We start from the raw sequence: 26,661 nt of genomic DNA, 5'->3' as shown, positions 1-26,661 counted from the left end.
TGTTTCTTCAGATTGAGAAGTAAATTCACTCAGCTTATTCTTAAATACTGCGCAACTGACCAACTGACTCTGATACATTAACATTGCTTTACTTTCCTGGCAGGTGTCAGTTTAAAAGGGGGCCAGATTATGATCTTTAAACTGTTATCAAGTTCCTTCCTCCTAACACCCTACAGACACAGAAAACTTTTTTCCCGCTATTGAAGAGTGGTGTTAAGACCGGAACTGGAATAGGGGCTTTGCAACTTCTGTATTGCTGTGGTTATTAAAAAAAAAAAATGTCTCTGATATTTTATATAATATATATGCAAAAACATTCTGATTACAGTCCCATCCCATAACAATTGAAAGAGCTGATAGTTTTTTTTTCTGTTTGGGATTTTTTGCGTTTTGTTTGTTTGTTTGTTTGTTTGTTTATTGGTTAAATATTATGTATGCTAAAAAAAAAAGATTAGTGTGTTTGCTGTGACACTGACAGCCTGCAGATTTTCTCTTAGTTAGTGTCAGAATAGCCGACTTGCCCTATTAGCCAGCGCGGCGAAGTCCCGCGATCAATCTGCGTGGCCTTGCGAGATCTGCCTCAAAATGCGCACATGTTCATTGCCTGTGACTTTGGTCAGTTTAGCGAGAATAAAGTGGTCTGAGGTGGCCCCAGTTATACAGGTAAATACTGTCAAAATGTCCACTCAAATTTCACTGATGTGAATTGTCAGTACCGTTAGGTAAAATTGAAAATAAAAATTAACGTGAACATATATATTTGGTATTGTTTTGTTTGGTTTATTTTCCAAAACCGCTGATGGATGTGCACTCACATATATATATGTTGAAATTATATTACATGTTTGTTTTTTGTTTATTTGTCTGTTTGTTTTTTAAAGTTGATTTACTAAATAACGCTTTGAGTGATTTAAATTTAAAACAAATAAGAAGAAAGGAGCGCTTCTGATCTCATCATGCAGATTGTGCTTTTTTTGCTGAAAAATCTTACTTAGCCTTTAATTTAGTTTAAAAAACCCGTACATGTACTGTTTTTTTAATATTTTGATTACTTATTGTTTTGATAAACTCATAAGTTTACTCTCTCTATTCTTTCAGCAACTCTTTTGCAGACAGAGAAGAAAGAAAAAAAACAAAGAAACAATTTGAAACAGAGGAAAAAGGCAGTATTTGGCTTTCACATTTTTCGGAGAACATTACTTACAGAAACAGGGGAAACCACCATGTTTTATGGGCATTTTTATTTGTGCAATCATACTTACTCATTTATTTATGTATTTACTTATATATTATAACATTCATTTACTTATTTAATTCTAAACAAGTTAACAACTGATCCACTGCAAAAATGATTTGCTATACACTAATACAGCGACAACAGAAGTATCCATTTCCTTCAAATACTGTATAAAACTTACAAACAAACTTATTTAAAGGTGGGTAACTCATCACACATTGTTGAAAATTAGAAAAGAATATGAAAAAAGGCTTGCACATTTATGTGGGTTTTTGTCAAGGCAAAAGCGTGGTGACACGTGACAGCCCGATCAGTAAAGCCGCTGCCAGAAAAGTTTCCCACAGCGAAGTAAACAATCCCATCTCTGTCGCTGAAGAGCTCTTTTTGAGAGTGGCCTATTCGGCAAGTCGGTTGTATGAAGAGCTAGATGAAAAAATGCCTTCATTTTACATGTGTTCATGAATGTAATATGTGTATCAAGCGATGGTTATTGAACATGAATTGATACATGGGAGCAAGTGTCAGTATCTGTAAATGAGTGGCTGTGTGTCTACAGCTTCTTTTGTCGTCAGTTTGATAGTTGGTACAATGGTACTGATACTATCAGATAGTATAGATACTGTGACATATCTAGGGCACACATAGCTTATCCTATAAACAAGGACAACATGGGGTTTCCCCTTCTTGTTGCAAGGACTACTATTGGACAGTTTATTTTTAGACAGATTGTGGAAACTTCTGGTTGTGTACGTGCTTTTAGGTGTACATTGTATTGACAAGTGGTAAGTTCTCATACAATATATTGTCAGTGTTTGACGAAGAGTCAGTGAGGAGTATTAACCTTTTGTGAGAGAAACATCGTGCTTTGTAGGCTGTGGCATAATGTTTTGTGAGTTGAACACACTGCATGCTATGCTTTCTATCATGTGTGTGTTTGCTAAGGAGTGTCACACATACTTTATAAACAGACAGAATGGTTTTCCCTAACTTTCATTTTGCTCTTTACACAAGTCAACTGGTTGGAGTGGTTCAGTTGCAGATTGGGGATACACTTCTCAAAGTGCTTTCACTGTGTTGATTACCGGTTCAGATTTGTTTGTTTTAGAATTGTAAGGGGTATAAGGTAGGGTCTTGTGTTATTAGTCAATTGTACCACATGTATTTAAAGAAAAAAAGGGTTTTTAGGCATGGGAATTGTTCACGGATTTCCACGAAAAGAAAATTACGTTTCATCAAAAATAAAAAATTGTCCGCGGCAAAAAAAAGGTAAATTTAATTATATGTATACTATTGTCTCTCTATCCATTATTTGCTTACACAAGAACTATCAAAATATTGGTCTAAAATGCTAAAATTCGTTTTCCTTCCGGGGGGTAAAAGCTTCCCTGGTCCTCACCCCTGTACCCTGCCGGGCAAGAGGACTGGGTGGCCGAGTTGTAGCGCACTTGCGCTCGGAAGCGAGAGGTTGCGAGTTCGACCCTGGGTCAGGGCGTTAGCAATTTTCTCCCCCCCTTTCCTAACCTAGGTGGTGGGTTCAAGTGCTAGTCTTTCGGATGAGACAAAAAACCGAGGTCCCTTCGTGTACACTACATTGGGGTGTGCACGTTAAAGATCCCACGATTGACAAAAGGGTCTTTCCTGGCAAAATTGTATAGGCATAGATAAAAAATGTCCACCAAAGTACCCGTGTGACTTGGAATGATAGGCCGTGAAAAGTAGGATATGCGCCGAAATGGCTGCTATCTGCTGGTCGATGTGAATGCGTGATGTATTGTGTAAAACATTCCATCTCACACGGCATAAATAGATCCCTGCGCCTTGAGTCCGAGTCTGGAGATACGCGCGCGATATAAGACTTCATATAACATAACCTTGGCCTATTTTCAGAGTTTTTTTTATTTTGGAATTCCCATGCCTGGTTTTAGAGAATGATCGGTGAAGAATGTAACAGTGAAGTACGTCTAACTAAACTCTTTTACATGGAGATTAAGTAGTCTTTCATCACATATTTTTGTTAATAACAAAAGGGCCTACGGTAATGTAATACGATGATCTGTTACCATTCAGGAAGAGCTAATTGCAGGTGTTTAGTGACAGCCATTGCCGTTGATATCAGTTTTGATATCGACGACTGATATCGACGACCTCTTTATTGCTTCCCCACTTCAAAAACAAAGACTCCTAAATTTAAAAACAAAAATATGTATGTAAAAATGTAATTACATTTATCCTACATACGTGAGAGAGACACCCGTGAGATAATAATCGTTCAAATCACACGTGTGTATATCATGTAAATGAGGTCATGTCAAGCAAGTCTGGCAAGGACCTGTTTTTCCACTGCTTATGATGCCAAAGTCACCGAGACAAACGTCATTATAGAAACAAAATTGCGCTCGCTAATTACCCTCGATGAATCTTTAGAACTAACACGTCACGCCACACTTTCAGAGTGACGTTTCTTTGCTTTGATTGCACGAGGCTTTAGAAGAGATCGAGGTTCCAAAACAAGCGTCTTCAATTTAGCTGACTCGACTGCAGGACATCTTCAGTAAAATACACGTAAGTACAGTATGTAGGATAAACAGAATACTACATGGCTTGCTGTGTCGTACCAGATTTACACTCGTTGCTTTTTCAAATAGTGAACAGCTCGCTTTCGCTCGCAGTTCAATATTTAAAAAAACAACTCGTGTAAATCTGGTACGACACAGCAAGCCCTGTAGTATTCTCTATGTATCTCAGAATTTAGTTGAGCAAGTGACTAATTACTTTTTGAAAGAAAAGACATTTGGAAATACTGGAAAGTACAAGAAAAGAGTGAACAAAAAGAAATAATAATCAAGAGGGAGGGATATGGAACAGCCAAAACTTAGACAAATACTTTTGTAATTTAATGTCGAGAGAAATAGCAATATATCTAACATTGACGGACTGTGTGATAATATCTTAATCTGCTATTGGTCGGTTTTGACAGTGATATCGAAATCTCGACCTCCGTCCGGTCTCTATTTTGATACATGTGTATCAATGTCTCAACAGACCAATAGCAGAAGATATCATCACACAGTCCGTCAATATTGGGTAATGTTGGAGCAGAGACATTTGCTCCTTTTTCCTGTATTGCAGCTTCAGCAAAATTTAATCTGTTCCCATATTTTGCTGCTTCCTTGAGCTTCTAAAACTAAAAGAAGGGATCCCCTGAAATTGTGTTTACTTGAACATTCATACATTTCTGGCATTGTATATATTCAAATTAAAAAGACTGACGAAACTGAAAGATTCTCATTTGACACTTGAGATGATCATTCTGTGGACTTTTTCAGCTGCCACCACTGTCATACAACAACAAGGGATGGGACTGGTCGGAGGCACTGACCTGCGCGGACACCTGGCACAAGTTGGTACTGAGGAGAAAGGATCTCAGAGCACAAAAGCTGGATGGCATGAGAACATCAACTGTGCCACACAGTCACCTACTTGTCCTTACCTCCTCCAACTTGGAACCCAACAGAACTCTACTTTTTGGATGCAGGTTGCTCCATACGTACAGGCCAACATTAACAGGGGCCAACCCGCCCCACAACCTCAACTTCATCCACCTCTTTACAATATCCCTGGGGCCCAGCCCCGTGGCAGTATGAACATGAAGCCGCCTGCTGCGCAGTATCAGCCAGGTCCAGCGTCTCACAGTCACAACATACCAGGCGCGCAACCTGGTCCTTACTCACACAACAAGGTCCACCCAGGTCAGCCTGCCCCCCCTGGACAAGCATTCAACCCACTCATGCCAGGGTCTGCACCAACAGGGCCTGACAACTACTGCCAAGGCCCTCTTCCTAACAACCTGCTTCCCACTGTGAGTGACAAGGCAAAACATGTAATAATGTTTGTTTCTGATGATGTTATTTTGAAGAGTTGAAGAAGAAAAAAATGATGACCCAAGTTGGGGTTTTTGGTGGTGGTAGGCATTATGGTCAGTGTTGTTCCCAGCCTCAGAGAGCAAAAGATCAGTTGGACCTGGATTGAAAATATATAGGTCTAAATGTCATGGCTTTGTCCGCTTGGTATGAACATTTATGATCAGAAGACCTCCTACATATCATAACAATCGGACATTTGACTGGCCAAAATATGCGTCAATGACCGAAAACCGAGGCCCATGAACAATACGGCATGGTTGCTTGTTGCTTTGAAGCTGTTTATTTTGTTCATAATGCCTGTTTCAATTTGTGTTCCACAAGTGCAAGGGGTTTTTCACAAATTTTGTTTCGGCAGTCCCTTTACTCGAGTGTGGACATTGGTTCGGACAAGAGCAGTATTAGCACGGGTGTGAGGGACAGTCTTCTGGAGGAACTGGGCGTTCTTGCGCAGTGCGGAGATAGCAAGTGCAGTGAACCAACCTGTCAGCAGGTAACTTTTCATTTTTATTACTTTATTATCCCATTGCTGGAAAATTCAGGTCACTTCCTCCCAGTGGAAAACTAGCAGCAACAAGAGTCATGCTACCCAGGTGTGTGCATGTTTAGGTGTAATCAGCCACCTGCACTTCTGGCAGAATGACCGAGGTCTTTTACGTGGTGCAGCAGTGACACAGGGGTATCGTCTGCGCGTAAAGTACACCTGTATCCTTAGATTCCAACCCCCTGCACATTGTTACTTTGTAATTTGTAGCTGCCTGCGTGGTGTGTGCACTGGAACTTTTTTTCTTTTCTTTTTTTCTTTTCTTTTTGTTTTCTTTTTTTTCAAATACAGGGGACTTCCACTAAATCGCGGTCCACTAAATCGCGAATTCGGCTATATCGCGAAGACCTCTTGGACCCCCCCAAAAAACAGGACCAACCTTCAAAACAAAAAACAAAAAAATGTTTGTTGTTGTTGTTGGGTTGTGTGTGTCTGCTGTTCCGGTTTTGCTTGTGAAGAAGCATGTTTTCTCTTGTGGACTTGTACAGCAGGCCTCAAATTTCATGCCCCATTGCACATCTGTCAAACATGACACCCCTTAGGCAGCATGGTTAGTGGTTGACCATCCTTTATTGTCTGCTGTTCAGTCAAGCATGCCGATTTAGGATTTGTGTCCATCTAATTGGGCCAGGTGTTTCTCTCTCCTCCTTACTTTGCCTGGGTAGCAGAGACTGTAGAGGTGACAGTGTACTAACCTCCTGGCAATCCCTCCTCCTTCACATTACACTGGCAAATATGCTGTACAATATTTTGCCCTTGTTTTTGGACTGGGGTTGTTGCAGAGGGTGAGAGTGAGTGTGTTTGCAACAGCTAGCAGAGGTGAGTATAGTTATTGTCTTTCTCTTCCAACACCAAGAAAAACTCAGACAGTATTTAGATCAACTACAAAAATAATTTTAAAAAAGAGATTTTTGTGTGTGTGTGTTGTTGCCGCCGACCCCGCCTTCATCAAAAGTATCGCAAATCGGATATATCGCGATCTCAAATCTTTGGACCCCAAAGACCGCGATATAGTGGAAGTCTACTGTACATGTATTACAACACAACAACAGCACCACTATCATAAAAAAAAAAAAGGTATACAAAGAATCGTTCATTCACTACATGACATTTCAAATCTTTCTGTGAGGAAATAATGATACACTAATACTTGACTAGTACTCGATCATTTAACAATATCAAAGGTTTAAATGGGGTGCACTCCAAAACAAAAGTGTCAAAAGTAAAATTGACTTTACTTATATTTTCGTCTAACAAATATCGTTTTCGAAAATCTCTTTTGAAAACTACAAATGTAGGTACAACCTTTGCATATTTAGATTTATAAATAAAAAATTTGCCATTTAATATTATAGAATCGAAAACTTTACAACTTTTAAAACATTTATCTTTACCAAACATTATACGTTAATTGGATCTGTGATCCAAACATGGCTTTTGGTCAATCGAGATGGAAGTTTATTCCACGAGCCCTACGGGCTCGTGGAATAAACTGCCATCGAGATTGACCAAAAGGCATGTTTGGATCACAGATCCAATTAACATAAATATCTTGACATTCACTGGTCTTAGGGTTTTTGTTTTCAAAGAAGAAAGAAACTTGCTTCAACACAGACCACTTCTTCGAGCAAAATCAACAAACCTAATCACTCGCATTCCACCTCAAGGTCTCGGCATCACTATGGCATACTCGTAGCAAAGCCGCCGAATGGTACCGTAAACCAAGAATAGTGACGTAAGAGAATAGAATGTTGTCCTTTGATTTGGAACGTGACGTGTTTCAGAACTTCTTCTGGACAACTCGGATGGTCTTCTGCGTAGTGGTTGGCACGAGATTCTTTTTCTTCTTCGACAGTTCATCCTCCGATACTTTAGCAAAACGTTTCATCTTTTTTTCACTTTCGAGTATGCAGACGACTGGACTTGACCGCTTAAAAGTAGTCCTTTCGGAATCATTACGCCGAGTCTGAACATGAGGTCTGAACATTGTTTTTTGGCAGGATCTAGGTGAAAGCGAGGCTGTTCTTATCTCTGTATACAGTCGAGAGAGAGAGAAATACATGTCGAGACATTGAATATTATCTCTCTCTTCTCAACATAAATGACATAATGCATCATTGGCAACTCCCATCTGTTTCAATAAAACATTAGTTGCCAAAATAATGTTCAGCACTCTGATTTGGAGCCACTTTGGATATTTTATTTACATATATAAACACCGATTTCCAATCAATATCCCCTTCTAATTTACTTTCCCATTTTATTCAACAATTTGGACGCTTTCCGCTCTCTATTAATTTTTCATAATACATTTTTGCTCCTTCTACTTGAGAATACATTATTGATACAGACTTACTTCCATCAACCATACTATTATTCTCCAAAACAATATCAAAACTTTATCTATATTTTTTAATTGCTTTAAAGGGCAGCTGTCGGGTTGTGGCTCTCAAAATCTGTTCCTTAGAATGAGTTATCATGTAACTGAAACTATACTTAAAAGTTACTTGGTGATTTTGACAGCTTGATAACACAAGTCCGAAGACTTTAGACATGCTACAATGTCTTTAATCGAAGAAAGTTTGCATTCTTGGCCGAGTCAATGCAGCCCGCTCGAACATTACTTCCCTTGGACGCGTGACGTCAGCCGCGGAATCGGCCGGGTTGAACGGTGCTCTCTTTATGCCGTGTAATGGGCGCAATCGGGTTGTCTAGTCAAGCCCTCAAGCATACTTCACGGGTAGGTGAAGAGAAACTTAGGATGGGGTGACTTCTCCCAGGCCAAAATTTCGCAGTAAAAAACGGAGTTCATAACATGTCTTCTGTCCCCCTCCTGGCACGTTTCATGATATTGAGGATTGCAGTTTCCCCCTCACACACAATATTCCAAAATAATAAATAGTCAAACAGGGGCCAAAAAACAGTTTGCACCAAGAGTTCAACTTTTTATCTATCCAAAACAGTAAAAAAAATTATATGAACATTCGTATTTCCAAGATGATTGGCGTTCCAAGACGCTATATCCTAAAAACCCCAAAACATGCTTTTACAACTTCAGTGCATAATAACTGCCCAAAGGTGCTGTTTAAAGCAACCATTGATAATAATTTTTAACATACTCCTTGAACGCATTAAGAAAAATGGTTAACTTGCAAATTAAGGGACAGCATTGATCAGAACAATGGTAAGATAAAGGACGCTACTTATATTTTGTACATTTTTTATCTTTATCGTTTCCTGTAGACCTCAGAAGTTCTAGCCAGCTTAAGAAATCATTCTAAAATCGAAAAACAAACATCTATACATTTTGTACGCAAAGTAGATTGATATTTGACACAGTCACACAGACATACGTGGGCTATGGGGCAACCCTACCCCCTAAATTTGAAAACGGGGTCAATTTCTTAACTGCATGCATTCAGCAAAACAATCCCTAAAAAAATTTTTATTTCACAAATGAACTTATGACTTTAGAAAAGCATTCAAAAATGCATATATACAACGCTTTTTCTTTGGTCCCAATTCAAGGGGGTGTGCTATTCTCAGGTAACATTGTGAACGCTCAAATGAGACTTGGTCACATGTCAAAAAAAGTAATCCCCCCTGTTCTTCATGGTTGGTTGGTGGGATTTTTTTTATCTGAGCCATTGGCAAGCATGAAATGTCATCAACATTAGGAAAGACATAGTATCTCCCATTGTCTTTTGCGCGCAAACACTTCACACAGATCTCCTCTCGATCTGGCCCATCGGGGAAATGGGTTGACTTGGGGATGATCACCGCCCTGTATCTCTCCACCTTTCCATCCATGCTGACAAAGTCAGCGGTCACAAAGTCCCCACCTTGAATGTCTCACTGTGGGAAAAAGAACCTGGTTTTCACGACTGGCACCACATGGTTGGCTGACCACGCGGCATCCAGTGGCGTGTTGTGGGTAGACGTCCATTGGACATAAATTGGGAAGGACGTCGCTGGATCATCTGGTTTGCACACTTTGTTCATGTACAACATTTAGTCAAGCTGTCGAACTAACAGAATGAAACTGAACTCACTGCATTTTTACAGCAAGAGCGTATACTCGTAGCATCGTCAGTTCACCGCTCGATGCAAAGGCAGTGAAATTGACAAGAAGAGCGGGGTAGTAGTTGCGCTGAGAAGGATAGCACGCTTTTCTTTATCTCTATTCTTTTTAACTTTCTGAGCGTGTTTTTAATCCAAACATATCACATCTATATGTTTTTGGAATCAGGAACCCACAAGGAATAAGATGAAATTGTTTTTAAATCGATTTCGGAATTTTTTTTTTAATAATAATTTTTATATTTTTAATTTTCAGAGCTTGTTTTTAATCCGAATATAACATATTTATATGTTTTTGGAATCAGAAAATGATGAAGAATAAGATGAACGTAAATTTGTATCGTTTTAAAAACAAATTATTTTATTTTACAATTTTCAGGTTTTCAATGACCAAATTTATTAATTAATTTTTAAGCCACCAAATTGAAATGCAATACCGAAGTCCGGCCTTCTTCAGAGATTGCTTGGCCAAAATTTCAATCAATTTGATTGAAAAATGAGGGTGTGACAGTGCCGCCTCAACTTTTACAAAAAGCCGGATATGACGTCATCAAAGGTATTTATCGAAAAAAAAGAAAAAATATCCGGGGATATCATTCCCAGGAACTCTCATGTCAAATTTCATAAAGATCGGTCTAGTAGTTTGGCCTGAATCGCTCTACACACACACACACGCACAGACAGACACAGACACACATACACCACGACCCTCGTCTCGATTCCCCCTCTACGTTAAAACATTTTGTCAAAACTTGACTAAATGTAAAAATAAAATAAAAAATAAAAAAAATGGGATAGCGGCGAAACGGGATTGCGCCAAAATGTGATGCGGTAGTAAGATGACGCTTGGCTTGTGAAATGTCGCCAAAATGGGACGGCGGCAAAACGGGATTGCACGTAAATGGGATATTGCGCGAATTATAAACGAAGGAGTAGGCCCTAAGTTTCTCGTACGAGATGTTTACTGGGAGTAAATATTTGGGGAGTAAAAATTTAGTTCCTTGTGGAGTTCTTTTTTCGTACAAGATTTTTACTGGAAGTTTACTCCGGAGTCAATTTTTCGTGGAGTAAAAATTTTGTGTTACACCGGTTCATGACCGTTGTGGTAACGAGCGCACATTGCTGTCTCCATATTGTGTTCCTACGAATCGAAAGTACGATCGCCAAGCCCTTCTGTCATTGAAGGCAACGTTCGATATTTCCGTCTGTCAGCGTCGCCAACGTTCGACACATTGTACTACTGTTACTCACAAACTTTCAATTTACACAATGAAATGCCAATAACATGCAAACACAACAATGGGAGACGAAGGGAAAACCTACTAGCGATTGAAATTATGCAAACGAACTCACAAATCCCTCACTTTCCGAATGCAAACGCTGCAAATCCTTATGCGTGCGTCGCTGTGTCGAACGTTGGGTTGACGAACGTTGCTGACAGACGCAACAAAACTTGATCAAAAGGCACTAAAAACGATTAAATGTTTTACTCACTGGGTATCGCATTCCTCCTTTTCTTCCTGCAGACGATCTGAAGCGGTTGAAACGTCGTTTCCGATGAAAGGCTCGGTTATTTCCGTTAAAAACAAAGTTTGCCGAACGTGTGATTCAGTCTACAGACACCGGTCGGATCACAACAAAAATGTTCATTCTTTGCGATTTTGTGATACTGTTGATGATACACCTGCTTTCCAGTGAAGAACATCAATAAATTGATGTTCACAAGCAAGAATAACAGACAAAAGCACGCGATGTGTAAAATTAGGCTTTGCTTTTCAAACAAAGCACGTGTTTTTTTTACTGACAGACACTTTCGGTGGCGATTGAAAATTTTTCCAGAAACGGTTTTATGCTCCCATTTGATATTTTTTCCCAATTTTATCTAGTCAGAGACTAACCTTGTGTATTAATTGAATTAATAACCCCATTATCATAAGTTTTGTGTGTTATTTTCGTGTCTGTTGAATCACACTTTGAGATGGGGTCATGTGACAGAAGGAAATGGTGTCTGTCAGGATTCACACGTTCGCTTCGAAAAACTCGCTCAAATAATTGCTCAAACACAAACATTTTAGCTTTTATTTATTTTTTTGTATTGCAAATACCATACTTTCTCATGCCAAGCAGAAAAAATGATGAAAATCAACACAGTAAGCAAGTAATTTGAAGGCAAAGTTTACACACATCAAAGAGTCTGATTACCGTGAAACCTGCCTCCTGCTTTTGTTCCACTTGAACCCTGTTTTTGTTCAACTTATTGGCAGATATTGTCACGCGTCGAGGAACACAAACACACACACACAAACACACTCACACACAGACACACACACACACACGTGTTATCACACATATACACACACACACACATACGTGTTATCACACACACACACACACACACACACACACACACACACACACACACACACACACACACACACACGCACGATAACCATCACAAACACAGTTTGACAAATTCATCTTTGATTTTTTGCGGCCGAACCCCCCTCCCCCATTTTCCACACTAGATCCACTGTTTCATCTTTGTCTCCGTCTCTCTTCCCTTTATCGTCTATCTACTTGAGTGAGTAACTGAAGATGTATTATCATCATCTCTTTCCTAGATTTTCCCACCGACAGAGTTGGCTTTTGTCTTGAATTCAGTACCTCACACGTACACGGTAATTGGTGTGACACCTCAAGCGGACCTTCTTCATAAGTGTACAGTGTCTGCTGACAAGGGACACGAGGGTCTGTGGTTGAGCAACTTTATGGTTTAACCGGGTGGACTGGAGGAGTAGCAACAGCATGTGAACCACTTTAGAAATGACTTGTAAAGGTTGCAGTCGGTCAGATCAAAGAAGAGAAAATGTGAACGTGGGTCTTGAGAAGATATTACCATCCTAATACTTTACTTTGTGCAAGAATCAATCACGCGTACAGCATTACAGATGTCCAGCTGTAGTCGACATTGTACTGTAAACTTCACAGCGGCCTTATCGGCTTCCTCGAGTGACGTCACAGCAAGGCTAACGCTGCGGTGTCTTTCTTGTGCTGACAGAGTTGTCGGTCGCGGATTTTGAGTCGTTTCGGCCTGCCAACTGCTTCGTTTTTTTGCGGATTGTGAGAACTAGCAGAAAGTTTCACGCATTTTAATGGTTTCAAACTAATGATGAAAGTGTCTTCTTCTGGACCAAATCAACAGTCTTTAGTTGAATCAACTCGGAAAACTCTTAAACGCGTTTTTGCACGCGACTCCGCGCATTTTTGAGACCAGGCAGCTGCCCTTTAACGCATCCCAAATAACTAAAAAAAATGTTTTAATTTCATATTTATTACAAAACTTGTTATGGGTATGAAAACGTCCATCGTCATTTACCAGCTTACCAATAAAAAAAACTTTTTTATCACACCAATTCTTGATATTATTTAAAAAGAAAAAGTGGTTCCGCTAATATTTCTTCTGAAACTCCTAAATCTATTTTGTATTGAAATTGTTCATAAACACAAAACACATCCTTCCAAAAACTGTTACAATGATGTTCTCTCCCCCCCCCCCCCCCCCCCCCCCCCCCCCCTTGTAAAGAGAGAAACTTAGAAAGACAGTGTTGTTTGTCTAAATGCGGGTGTGTGTGCTCATAGCTACCTACAATTAAAAAATACTTTACTTCCAGTGTAAACCATCTTATATCCCACCACAGATCTGTCCAGGCTTTCGTCCAGGATGTGAGCCATTCCTTCAACTTGGACACATACCAAAAATCACCAGCCTTCCAGCATCCTGTGCAGAGTTTGAATTTCATGCTGAATTAATTTTGGTAACTGACACTTCTGTCAACCTGTGAAATGAATTGGCAAGAAATTGCTATTGTGCAGGCTGCTTTTGTGTGGTTTTGAGTGAGTGTATGTGTTCAAGTGGAAGATGCTCTGATCCCATGTGGAAGTCTGGATAGATACGTGAAGTCTGGATAGATACGTGTTCCTTTACATGGGAAGGCACAAACCTTTCATGCAATAGACTATTTATAGAAATAACTCTGAAATAACTCTTGTCATTTGACCGTTCGGCAGAGTTAAGCTCGGACAAGTATTTCGACTTCTGCCAACACGAGCTCGAAGTAAACAAGCAATGAGAGAGGAAAGAAATTGGTCCAAAAATGATGCGTTACTCCTGGGGAAAGTGCAATTCTGATAGTATATTATACCCTGCACGCATAGGTAACGTTGCATTTGAACAAACTTCATGAACAAAACATTTTGCGATTTGCTCAGCAGTTTGCCAGAGTTCCTCCGTGTTGCCTGCACCCGTCCATACCCCTGCTTCCTATATTTCAGTCAGGTTTTCTGGTTTTGGTTTCAGGGCAGAAGACGTCTGCACAGTTTAAAAGAGGCTCTGAAGAAGGGACCCAGTGATCACAGTGCCGATGACATACGCTTCATGGAACTTCTGCGTGAGCACTACAAGTCGTGCGATCAACCCAATTGCAACGTACCTTGGTGCCGTTTCATCACACAACAGTTAGTACTGTATATGTTCTTTTTATAAGAAATCTTTTTTACTGAATTTTACAGCGTTTATAGTTTGCGTCTCAAAGACCTTCTCAAGGCGCAACATAGCATTTGGGTGTTGTTTTTCTTATATTTCTTATCATTCAATGAACTTTTATGATGAAAATGAATTTTTTAACCCAGTAAGGTAATATATTGTACTACGTTGCAAGCCCCTGGAGCAAATTTTTGATTAGTGCTTTTGTGAACAAGAAACAATTGACAAGTGGCTCTATCCCATCTTCCCCCTTTCCCCGTCGCGATATAACCTTCGTAGTTGAAAACGACGTTAAACACCAAATAAAGAAAGAAAGAAAGAATTTTTTAATTAGTCAGTAATTCTTCAAAGTGCAGAGGGGACCATAAATGATATGTGGTCCAGGTACACAGTTGAATCTACCCCACTTTTTTAAGTTACACAACCTCTTTTTTTAGACGCTGCTCTTACAGATTTTCTATTCATAACATCTGTAAAATGAACTCTATTTGAAGACTCCCCTCTTTTAAACCCAATTTTCTTAAATTGTTGGTGGGATGTATGTGGTACACAGTACAAGAGTATGGATGTAGATATAAGAATGATGTAGTCATGTAGATGAGTCAGAACATGTGTGAGGTACACAGTACAAGAGTATGGATGTAGGTATATGAATGATGTAGTCATGTAGATGAGTCAGAACATGAGTGTAGAGTTTTGTATGATATCTTGATCAGGTGCCAAGGGGGCGAGCAGAAGACACTGCAGGAGTTGAGCACACTGCTGAGCAACCCTCTGCACACCTTCTTGCCAGCCAAGGCCAAGTTTAATCATTTTGTCCAGGTGGGTATCAAAAAGCTGGCTTTGTTATTTCACTACTGCTATGACAGGCACAGTGGCAGGCGCAGTGGCCTATAGTGGAGTAGACACCGGCCTCCCAAATAGTGAAGCCCGGCTGCGCCTGATGGGTTTCCCCGAAAACAGCGTATGGCTGCCTAAATGGCAGGGTAAAACGGTCACAAACATAAAAACCCACTCGTGACTAGGATTTTCATTTCTAGGTATCATTCGGGGTGTGGGGTGATGGTGAAAATGAGATTGCGGGAGGTTTGTATGAATGCACTTTAATTTGAACTCTCTTGGCTCACCTGAACCAGACATCGTCTAGCCTGTGAAAACCAGGACGAAGTAAAAGAACTTGGTTGAGCCTTACTAAATGTCTTTTCTATACCCGTTTCAAAACCTAACCAGATAAAGATGACTGAGGTGTAACAACACCAGCAAAGGGAAGCACACAGGGAATTGCACGCAACAACAAACAAGTCGCATAAGGCGAAATTACTACATTTAGTCAAGCTGTTGAACTCACAGAATGAAACTGAACGCAATGCATTTTTTCATCAGCAGCTTTGTCAATCCTCGCGAGAAGGAAATCGCTCAATTTTCACGTGCAAAACGCAGTGAAATTGACAAGCTAGAATAGCGCGGTAGCATATTGCTCTAAGCAGGAAAGCACGCTTTTCTGTATTCTTGTTAACTTTCTGAGCTTGTTTTGAATACAACATATATCTATAGGCAGGTTTCACAGTATTGTGTTCAGCAATTTACTATTTACACACTCAAATTCTACAAAATAAATGTTGGCACACAATTCAAAGGACATGTTTTTCCAACAAAGTGAGTTTGTTACAACTAAAAACAGTAAATTTTTTTATAGTCCTGGTCCTTATTTATATCTAAAAACCAGGCGCAAAGCGGCATACCCTGAAAACGCAAAAAAAGCAATACGGTCATCCTATGCATGCATATAGCTCATATAGCCAAAACCGTTGAAGATAGAAAGACATTTATTGAACAAAAAATATGCCCCACATCATTCTTAACAAGTTTTGTTCTTGTATGTACATCAAAATATTGATTCTCAAATGAATGGTTTGAAAAAATACGACTTCCGGCAGACCTAGACCGTTTTGAAGGAAAAAACCGTCTTTTTTTTCAAACCATTCCATGGCCATCAATATTTTCATATACATGTAAGACCAAAACGTGTTAAGACTGGTGTTGTGCATCTAGTTTGTTCAATAAATGTCTTTCTATCTTCAATGGTTTTGGCTAGATGAGGTAACAAGAGAAGGATATGGGCATTGGAATTACGTCAACATTTCGAGCATTGTCACAGATGAAACATTTACTGCAGGGTGCTCCTGATTAACAAACCGAGAAAAACTGAAAATTATTGAAGAGAAGACATGTCTGAACAGTTTATAAAGAGACAAGTTTGCAATCATTTGTAAACACCATTATTGTATGGAGGAGTAACTGTTCCCCTACCCCCTAAGAAGGTATTTCTGTCCGTCAACCACGTGAGCGATCGCCACAAATCGAGGCATCACTCGCATTTCAGTTTGGACACACCGGCTGATTGCAAATGCACAGTACGTGTTTCGACACTGAAACGTGACGATTGAGCGTCAAAATAGTTTCTTAAAACAGTCGAAAATGGAGTTAAATGTGACTTTAACACTCAGTGGCGATCGCTAGAGTGGCGATTGTTACTAGACGGACACTAGAAAACCTCAGAAAATGTAATTACTTTGCGATTTTTTTAACTGAAAAACTGTTGCGGTCTTTTTCTGTCGAGCGCGAGCGTCAACGTAAAACAACGTGAGGTCACTTCCTCCCCAAACGGTTAGTTTTTGAATGAAAAGAAAAATGTGGCGATCGTTACATTGTTTAGACGGACAGGATCGCAACTTTGAAACTCGGGTCACCGTGCCTCGATCAAGGGCAAATTGACCTCGGCAACATTATAACTCACTTCAAGGGTGCACAAACTTGTATTTACAGTATACAAAATTAGGTAAACTTGTGTTTTTGTCCTGTGAAATCACAATTAGTTTCGATGCTCTTGATATCGCTATGCGGACGGACAGATCCGAATCCCCATACATTTTTTTTGCGGAGCTAGTATAAGTTAGAATTTGTGTTATGGATATCGATTGTTGTTGAAAAACAATCATTTCAATGTGTTCTGGCACTCTCAACCACCACAGCATTGATACTTGTGCATGTGTGTGTTGGAATTTAGTTCTTTGTTTAGTGATGCTGTGGCAAAAGTAAATTCATCCGTCCGTATTTTGACGATCGCCACCATTCACACGCACATAAATAAACACATTATAAAAAATTTCAACTTTTATTTTCAAAAAAGTATTTAAACAACAACTAGTTTGCATGTTAATACAACAAATACAGCAGATTCTCACAGATATGGATTTAAAAGACTAAGCAAATCTGAGACTATCAAAATGGCCTAATACCATGAAACCTGCCTATATGTTTTTGGAATCAGGAAATGATAAAGAATAAGATGAAATGATTTTTTGATCGATTTCTTAAATTTTAATCGTAGTACTAATTAACCTATTTGCGTTAATTGTGATCACATTTTGAGAGTAAACATAACATACGTATATATTTTTAGATTCAGAATTTGATGAAAAATATGATGCAATCAATTTTAAATCTGTTTGCGAAAATTTGATTTTAATGACAACTTTAATGAGCAAACTCATTTATTAATTGTTAAGCTTCCAAGCTGAAACACAATACCAAAGTCCGGGCTTCGTCGAAGATTACTTGACCAAAATTTCAACCAATTTGGTAGAAAAATGAGAGCGTGACAGTGCCGCCTCAACTTTTACAGAAAGCCGGATATGACGTCATCAAAGACATTTATCGAAAAAATGAAAAAAAACTTCTGAGGATATTACACCCAGGAACTCTCATGTGAAATTTCATGAAGATCGGTCCGGTACTTTTTTCTGAATCACTCTACACGCACACACATACATACATACATACATACATACATACATACATACATACATACATACATACATACATACATACATACATACATACATACATACATACATACATACATACATACATACATACATACATACATACATACATACATACATACATACATACATACATAATAATAATAATAATAAATGAGCATTTATATAGCGCAACATCATAACTTTACAATTATGCTCTTTGCGCTTGTCACATTTAAAATTAAAACACAGTTATACAAGCATTTACATCTACATTCATAGTCAACAACGCTTAATTAAAAGCATACACCATCAAACATACATTACAAAAGATTCTTCCACTAACTAAGTAATAAAAACATGAATAAAATAGGTAGTAAAAAACAAGGAAATACCAGCTGAATACCCTTAATCAAACAGAACATGTTATCAACAATGCTGAAAACAGTCCTCGATGTTTATATACATTATCACTAAAACAACAAATACACTACATGTAGCCTACTGATGGACTGAGAAAACAAAATCAGGGGTTGTATTTCTTGAAGAGGTGCGTTTTAAGTGCTCGTTTGAATGCTTGGGGTGACTGAGAGTGGCGGATGTGAAAGGGGAGAGAATTCCATTGTGTGGGTGCGCAGAAAGTAAAAGTGCGTTGTCCGTAGGTTTTGGTTTTGGTGTGTGGAATGGTAAGGATGCGACAGTCAGAAGAGGCACGGAGTTGTCTTGCTGGAGAATAGACGGTGAGGAGTTCAGAGAAGTAAGCAGGAGACGATCCAGAAAAGAAGTTAAAGCAGAGGGTGGACAGTTTGTAGTCAATGCGGGCTTGAATAGGTAACCAGTGCAGTGTGTGAAGAAGTGGTGTTGCGTGATCTCGTTTTCGTGCTTTGAGAATGAGGCGTGCTGCCGAGTTTTGGACTTTTTGTAGTTTATGCAGGAGGTACAGAGGACAGCCAGAGAGAAGAAAGTTGCAGTAGTCAAGTTTAGAAAGAACAAAGGCACAGACAAGAGTGTTAGTTGTTTGAGAGGAGAGTGTGTGGCGAATGGTGCTGATCTTACGAAGCTCAAAATAAGCTGCTCTACAGACTAAAGATATATGTTTGTTAAGGGTCATGTCAGATGAAACGGTGAATCCAAGGTTTCTAGCTGATGGTGAGAAAAGAATGTCGGTATTGCCTATTTGAACAGAAACAGGTTGGGGAGAGGGAAATGTAGTGTTCTTCTTTTTGCACAGTAAGACTTCAGTCTTATCATCATTCAGCTTGAGTTTGTTATCGACCATCCAAGATTTAACATCAGTGATGCATGTCTGAATGGTCTGGATGGCGGAATGTGTCTCTGCAGGGGGACTGGGTTTATACAGCTGGGTGTCATCAGCAAAAGACTGATTTAAAACAGAATGGTTTTGAATCAGTGTGGATAGGGGCTTAGTGTACATGATGAAAAGGATGGGACCGAGTACTGAACCTTGAGGAACGCCGAAAGAAAGTGGGGCTCGAGCAGACATCTGGCCATCGACAAGCACAGCCTGAGTCCTGCCAATGAGATAGGACTCAAGCCATGCTAGCGGTGGACCGGATATGCCGTACAGAGTCTGAAGTCTATGGAGAAGCGTGACTTGGTCAATCGTGTCGAACGCTGCAGAACGGTCAAGTAGGGTAAGCACTGACACATCACCACCATCCAGAGCAGACAGAATGTCACTGATTACTTTAAGTAGGGCTGTTTCAGTACAGTGAGAAGGGTGATAAGCGGACTGAGAGTGCGAGATCAAATCATGGGTGTTCAAATATGACAACAGCTGCTTCAAAACTACCTTTTCAAAAACTTTGGACAAGAATGATAAATTAGATACAGGACGATAATTCTTCAAAATATTGACATCAAGACTAGTTTTTTTGAGAAGTGGTTTGACAAGTGCAGTTTTGAACAATTATGGAAAAACACCAGATAACAGGCTATCATTGACAATTTGAGTAAGAGTTGGCAACAACACATCAAGATTCTCAAAAAGCAGTGGTGTGGGTATGGCATCAAGTGGACAAGTTGTTGGTTTGGACTTCAGAATAATGGATTTAAGGTCTTTTTCACTGATTGGCTGAAATGATGGAAAAGAACAATCAGTGGGAACATCAACATGACTGGAGGAAGCAGAATGTGCACTCATCTGATCAAGTTCAGAACGAATATCAGAAACCTTCTTGATAAAATAATCACTGAATACATCTGGCAGCTGACTAGCGGGGAAAACAGTGGGCAGTGGGGATACCTTACTGCGGCCGGTCAACCGGCAGCAAATATCGAACAGTTTTTTGCTTGAATCGCAAGCAATAATCTGGGTTTGGAGGAAGGTTGTCTTTGCTGCGTGTACTAACTTAGTTACAATGTCCTTTGCTCCTTGAAATATTTGTTTATGGACAGTAAGACCAGTCTTAAGATACCTGCGCTCAGCACGCCTACGGTCACATTTGGCATCACGCAGTTCGACACAGATATTGGAATACCACGGTGCGGACTTGGACGGACGGACACGGCGACGTGAAACGGGGGCATGAACGTCAAGAGCAGCACGAAGTGTGGCATCAAGTTGGTCAGCGGAGGGGGAGGGGGGCAGCGCGTTCTGCAGCTCGTCCCTAAAAGCGTCTTTATCCATCGTACGGAGACAGCGGACAGACTTAAACATGGGTGGAGGAGGAGGACACTGGGTCATCAGATCAAACAAAACACAAAAATGATCCGAGGCTAAGACATGTGTAACAGACACAGATTGAACAATATGATCATCAGGCCTATGCATAACCCAATCCAGTATGTGATTCTTCTTGTGCGTTGGATGACTGACTGACTGTGTGAATTGAAAAACATCTAAAATATCTAACATCTTGACAGTGGAAGGGTGGTTGCAGTCATCAAAATGAACATTGATATCACCAAGCAAAACAGGAGTTCCAGACAAAGTGTAACAATGGTCAACAAGGTCATGAAATTCAGAGAAAAACATGGCATCAGTCAATTTGTTTTTTGAGTTTGGAGGAGGCCTATAGATGCAAAACAAGTGAACTGGTTTCTGATGAAGGCCTAGTGTCACTTGTACACACTCAAAGGATGGATGTGTAAATGGCAGTACTGAATTAAACGACACATGACTAGAGAGAGAGTTTTTGAAGATCACTGCTATTCCACCACTGCGAGTGACACTGCGGGGAAACGATCGCAGGGAATAGTTTGCTGGTGTCAAGTCAACAATAACACTGTCGTCACCGTTCTCCTTGAGCCAAGTCTCGGTCAAAATCAAAATGTCTAGGTCATTGTCTGTGACAAACTCGACGATTTCTGTTCTTTTACATGCTTGCTGAGTTGAAGAAACAGACTGAGCGTTGAAAAGTGCGATGCGGAGAGGTGTGATGGTGGAAGTGGGGAGTAAGGTGTGTGATCGAGACTTACAGTCTTTTGGCGTCGGTAGCACTGCCCCATTCCTCCGACGTGGTCTGCGACGATGTCCCCTGTGTGCCTTCTTTGGAGGGATGCGTAGGCATGGTAGCTGATGGCAGTGAATGCCAAGGTCGTGAAGACGACGACACAGCGACGAAGCATCACTGGGTACACAGCTGGAGGCAGATTGAGGCGACGACGAAGGCCCCGACTGTCGATCAGGTAATCCAAGTACGGGAGGCACAGCAGTACTGCTCGGGTTCAAGTCCAACAGGTACTCTCTGGTGAAACAGCGACGATCAGAGCGAAAACCGATAGGCACACGAGGTAGGCCTACGGGTACGGGTACGCGTGCACTGTAAGCGGCGTAAACAAGCGCACTGTCATCACTGCTTGCCAACTGGCTGAGCAAGTCGCTGAAGAGGCCTACTAAGCACTGCACAGTGATGGCTAGCCAAACGACGAAGATGGAGAAAGCTCTGGGATCCATGGACAGAATGCGTAGAAAATTATACCACTGTGTAGACAGTTCCATCAGACAACTTCTGGTAGTAAAACCAATCGATAAAAACTTTGATAAAATAGGTAATTTGGTAAAAAGTAGTGAGAGGTCACGTCAGGTGTGTCAATCCCCGCTCATTTTTTTTTCTTCGTTTTTTCATTTTTCATTACTTTATTGTCCCATCGCTGGGAAATTCGGGTCGCTTCCTCCCAGTGGAAAGCTAGCAGCAACGGAGTCGCGCTACCCAGGTGTCTGCGTGTTTAGGTGTATTCAGCCACCTGCACTTATGGCAGAATGACCAAGGTCTTTTATGTGCCATTGTGATGACACGGGGGTGGGACATGGCTTCCGTCTCTGGGTCTGCACATAAAGTTGACCCATGTCCGTCCCGGCCCGAATTCGAACCTGCGACCTTTCGATCACAAGTCCAGTGCTCTACCAACTGAGCTACCGGGCACTACTCACTCACATACATACATACATACATCTATATATATATACGACTTGTGTCTGTGTGTGTGTCTGTGTGTTCGCGATGCACGCCCAAGGTTCTCGATGGATCTGTTTCAAATTTGGTGGCCATATTCAGGTACACCCCGGACACAACCTGGTCGATGAGATATTTCAACACGTGCTCTCAGCGCGCAGCGCTGAACCGATTTTGGTTTTTCTGTTCATCTTCCCAGATCCATTCCCACTAACTCTTCCTTATCTTCTCCAGTGTTTTGCGTTTATCTCCCTTCCTTCGTGTGGCGTCAATCCATATTCCCGTTTCTATTTTTAGAAGGTCACTGTCGACAACGCTCAATCCATATTCCCGTTATACTATTTTTAGAAGGTCACTGTCCCGGCGAAGCCGGGTATTACTCTTCCTTATCTTCTCCAGTGTTTTGCGCGTTTATCTCCCTTCCTTCGTGCGGTGCGCCGGCTGTATTCGGCTCGACTTCTTCCCGGCGAAGCCATACCCGGCGAAGCGGGTATTCATCTAGTACATACATACATACATACATACATACATACATACAATGATACATACATACATACATACATACATACATACATACATACATACACATACACACACATACGCCAGACCCGCATCTTGATTCCTGGTCAACGTTAAAACATTTAGTTAAAACTTGACTAAATGTAAAAAGAGGTCAAAAGATCAGTTTTCCTTAGCCACTGTATTTCACCACCATTCTCCCCACTATGTCCAGTGATCCCTAAAACACTTTGTGTGCCTTGCAGCTTGACCCCAGCCTGGAACTGTATGTAATGCCACAGGAATGGAAGGACTGGGTCTTGCTGTGTCCACTGTCAGACTCCTTCAGCGTGGCCCGAGTCATCATTCCCAGGATACCTTTATGGCCGCGGCGACACTGGGTGGTCAAAATGGTGAGCTGTCCAAGTTGGTTGTCATCTTCCACCACTCCCTCTCCCCCAACTTCTTTCCTAGCTTTTTTGCACTGCAGTCATTTGTGATGAATTGTTCCTCCAAGAAAGTCCTTCAAAGAGATACATACATACAGTCTGTGGAATTGGTTTCTCAAAAGTCAGTTGGCTCCCCTAAGTTGTGTGTGTGTATGTGTGTGTATGTGTGTGTCAGTGTATGTGTGTGTCTGTGTGTGTGTGTGCTCATAGTTTTCTACAATAATTTTTTTTAATTCATATCTGTAGTATGTACTTAATATGCACCTTTTATCTGATATGTAATATGTGGGTTGTTTTTTGTATACATATCTGTTTTTGTGAACTGATTTTTCATAAGAGGAAGACAAAAATGTTATGGTGTAGGTCACGTCATGAAAGATTCTGTGAACAGACTGCAAAATGTGGTGCTAACCTGATGCATAGTTCAAGCTACATATAATGATTACAGTGTTATATCTCTTTTAAAACCTCAGATAATCTGATAAATCAGGTATTTAAGGAGAAAGAATCTTTTTTTGGAAATAAATTAGTGAGGTTGTGAATGGAAACTCAGAAAAAGCAAGGTCTTGGAGTAAAACCCAGTGAGAGGAAAAATAGGTAACCAAACAATTAAGAGAGAAAGTGGGGTGGGGATGAGAGAGAGGGAGGAAGGAAGGGAGAGAGTCTGAAGTTGAGTTCCACTGTATAACATCTTTGTTGCAGACCAGCCTCCATGAAGGAGAGAACCAGCTTGAGATGCTGGAGAAGCTACGTGGACTGAGACATCGACACATAATTGAACATAACTGGGCAGCGTCCGACTCCAATCAACAACTGCTGGTCATCTGCACAGACTTTCTGCCAGGTAAGGACATGATTGCTCTGTCTGTTTGTGGGTCTTAGCTGTTGTTTTGAATAAAGCGGCTGAAACTCTTGTGCATGTGTGTGTGTGTGTGCATGTGTGTGTGTGTGTGTGTGTGTGTGTGTGTGTGTGTGTGCATGCGCACATGCTGTTTATGGCTCGAAGACATGTACAGTGAAACTCTACTTTTACGACCTGCTTGCCCTTGTTTTGTCACCATTGGTGTTGGTTTAAGCCTCCTGTACTGTTGATCGTCATGACAGTGTGTTCAAGTCTGTTTCTCTCCCTGCAGGTCTGTCTGTGACAGATTTGCTGGACCAGTTTGGTGCCTTACCCTTGACTCAGGCGCGGCGCTACCTGCAGCAGATCTTGGACGCTGTATCTTTCATACATAGCCATGATATTGTCTACCTCAACTGGGCATGTAAGTGTACTGGGATTGTTTGGCATTTGTAACCTTGGACAATCAGCAGCAGTCTTTCTGCAGTGCACGGCTGCATCCTAGCTCTCACAGAGTTTCTGTGCCTGCCAGCGCTGAGCGCGCCAGTGCAGAGAGCTTTTCCCGCAGAGCCAGTTGCCTCCATAAATAACACAGCTGTGGAAAGCGATAAGTCCCTGGCGGATACGCTCCCGCTCAGAACCCATAAAGAATGATATGTTTTGTGTTTCACTATTTCTGCTCGGCGCGTTCATCACATCGTAGTAAAATACAGGTAACTGTAAAGTACACATTCTGACCTACATGCACATATAAATTTTAATAGCATTGACTGTATATGTGTTTGTCAAGATGCATGTGAATAAAGGTACGCACCGAACCAAACATTGCGTTTTTCATTGTTTATGAACATTCGGTCAGGATCCATCACTCCTCGACAGCGCATCCCGGTACATGCATCAAGGAAATAGACACACACTTTAAGTTCAACATACCTAGAACAAGTTCAGCTTACCACATTTTTCAAGCGGTGAAGGGGGTGACAGCAGGAGGGTGGGGAATGCAGCCAGTAAAGCTGACGCGTCGCGGCTTGTACTCCATTGAAACTACACAGTTTTGGCTGCGCTGTCCGTGCGGGCAGTAAACAGCGCAGGGAGAGACAACACAGTTCGGGCAGGCCACACAGTATGTCACTAGTATGAGTAATCTTGCTGCTGATATTCCACTGCACCTATTTTGTCATTGACACAAGCGCGATCTGTATGATTTGCTGGCTACAAAAATAGTCCTCAAAAAACAGATATAAAGTGAATCAATTGCTGTTTGGGTACATACTGATACACTTCACACTTAGACATGGCCGCTTTAAGTGTTAAACATATATTATTCTACAAAGAGAATGTAGTCTCTGTTCATGTAATTGTTCTGTATGCACTCTGTCCGCTTTCATTGCCATTACACCGGTGGTTACTCACTTCACTAAACCATGTAACATTTCACTACACGCTGATAGTAGTCTTCATTAGACACATAGAGAATGAGAAAAGAAATGAAACATGCGCAATCAAAATCATGTGTGCTACCTGAGATACTGACACTGGCATCGGATTAACACTGCTGACTTAGCGGAGGTCAAATCAAACACTGAGTCAATAATAAACACTATGAAGCTCATCACATATTCTGGTTTCACTTTTATTCAGAATACATGCCCAGTGAACAACGTCCACGATGGAAGTGATATCGTTAGCGGGATGGGCTTTTTACTTGAAAACAATTTACATTCCAGAGATAAACTCTGGCCCCTGCAGAGACAAGCGAGCTGCAGAGACTAAACATTAGCCGAGGTGCGGCGCCATGGTGACCCTTTATCGCACCTCCCCATCAACACCCTTTCACCGCTTGGGAAAATAATTAGGCTGTGCTTGTTCTACACATGCTATGTATGTGTGGATGTACACATTTTTATTGTGTTTTTTTGGATGCGATGTCCACGAACGATGGAAGTTGATGATATTTTCAGAAAACGAAGACAACACAACACGGTCGCAAACATTTACCTTTATTCAAATGCAAGCTTACGCACACACTCATGGTCAATTCTTATAAATTTTATATGAGCGTGCAGGGCAAAGGGTGTACTTTAAGATTATGAATGTTTTAATACTGATTAATAAACGCACAGAGCAACACAAGTAAAAAACAAAGCCAATCAGATTATTCACAAAGACAGCGGGAGATTGCCTGTTGCATTAACGCAGCGTGACTCATCACAGTGCGTGCCTCCAGCCGCGTAGAGACTGGCACACAGCGCAGCATACAGACGTGGCTCGGCTGGAAACTAACTGTTCACCCCCACCGTTGTGGGT

The 26,661-nt window shown here is 40.8% G+C and overlaps 1 protein-coding gene across 3 annotated transcripts in view; it reads left to right on the top strand.

The window, feature by feature from the left end:
* The window catches only part of LOC138962511 (uncharacterized), a 44,586-nt gene that overhangs the window by 4,501 nt on the left and 13,424 nt on the right, over window positions 1-26,661 (top strand). For 2 of the 3 annotated variants that reach the window (XM_070334350.1, XM_070334349.1), the window contains exons 3-9: window positions 4,564-5,096; window positions 5,516-5,650; window positions 14,139-14,296; window positions 15,041-15,146; window positions 23,331-23,477; window positions 24,216-24,357; window positions 24,647-24,778. In XM_070334350.1, coding sequence (XP_070190451.1) covers window positions 4,564-5,096; window positions 5,516-5,650; window positions 14,139-14,296; window positions 15,041-15,146; window positions 23,331-23,477; window positions 24,216-24,357; window positions 24,647-24,778 — 1,353 coding nt within the window. Of the gene's footprint in view, window positions 1-4,563; window positions 5,097-5,515; window positions 5,651-14,138; window positions 14,297-15,040; window positions 15,147-23,330; window positions 23,478-24,215; window positions 24,358-24,646; window positions 25,168-26,661 lie in introns of those variants that run through there. The other variant, XM_070334351.1, reaches the window with a different exon arrangement.

Source organism: Littorina saxatilis, linkage group LG3 (genome assembly GCF_037325665.1).
Source record: "Littorina saxatilis isolate snail1 linkage group LG3, US_GU_Lsax_2.0, whole genome shotgun sequence".
Lineage (NCBI taxonomy): Eukaryota > Metazoa > Mollusca > Gastropoda > Littorinimorpha > Littorinidae > Littorina > Littorina saxatilis.
The sequence above is the reverse complement of the archived record's forward strand: the minus strand, read 5'-3'. Positions and strand labels throughout refer to the sequence as shown.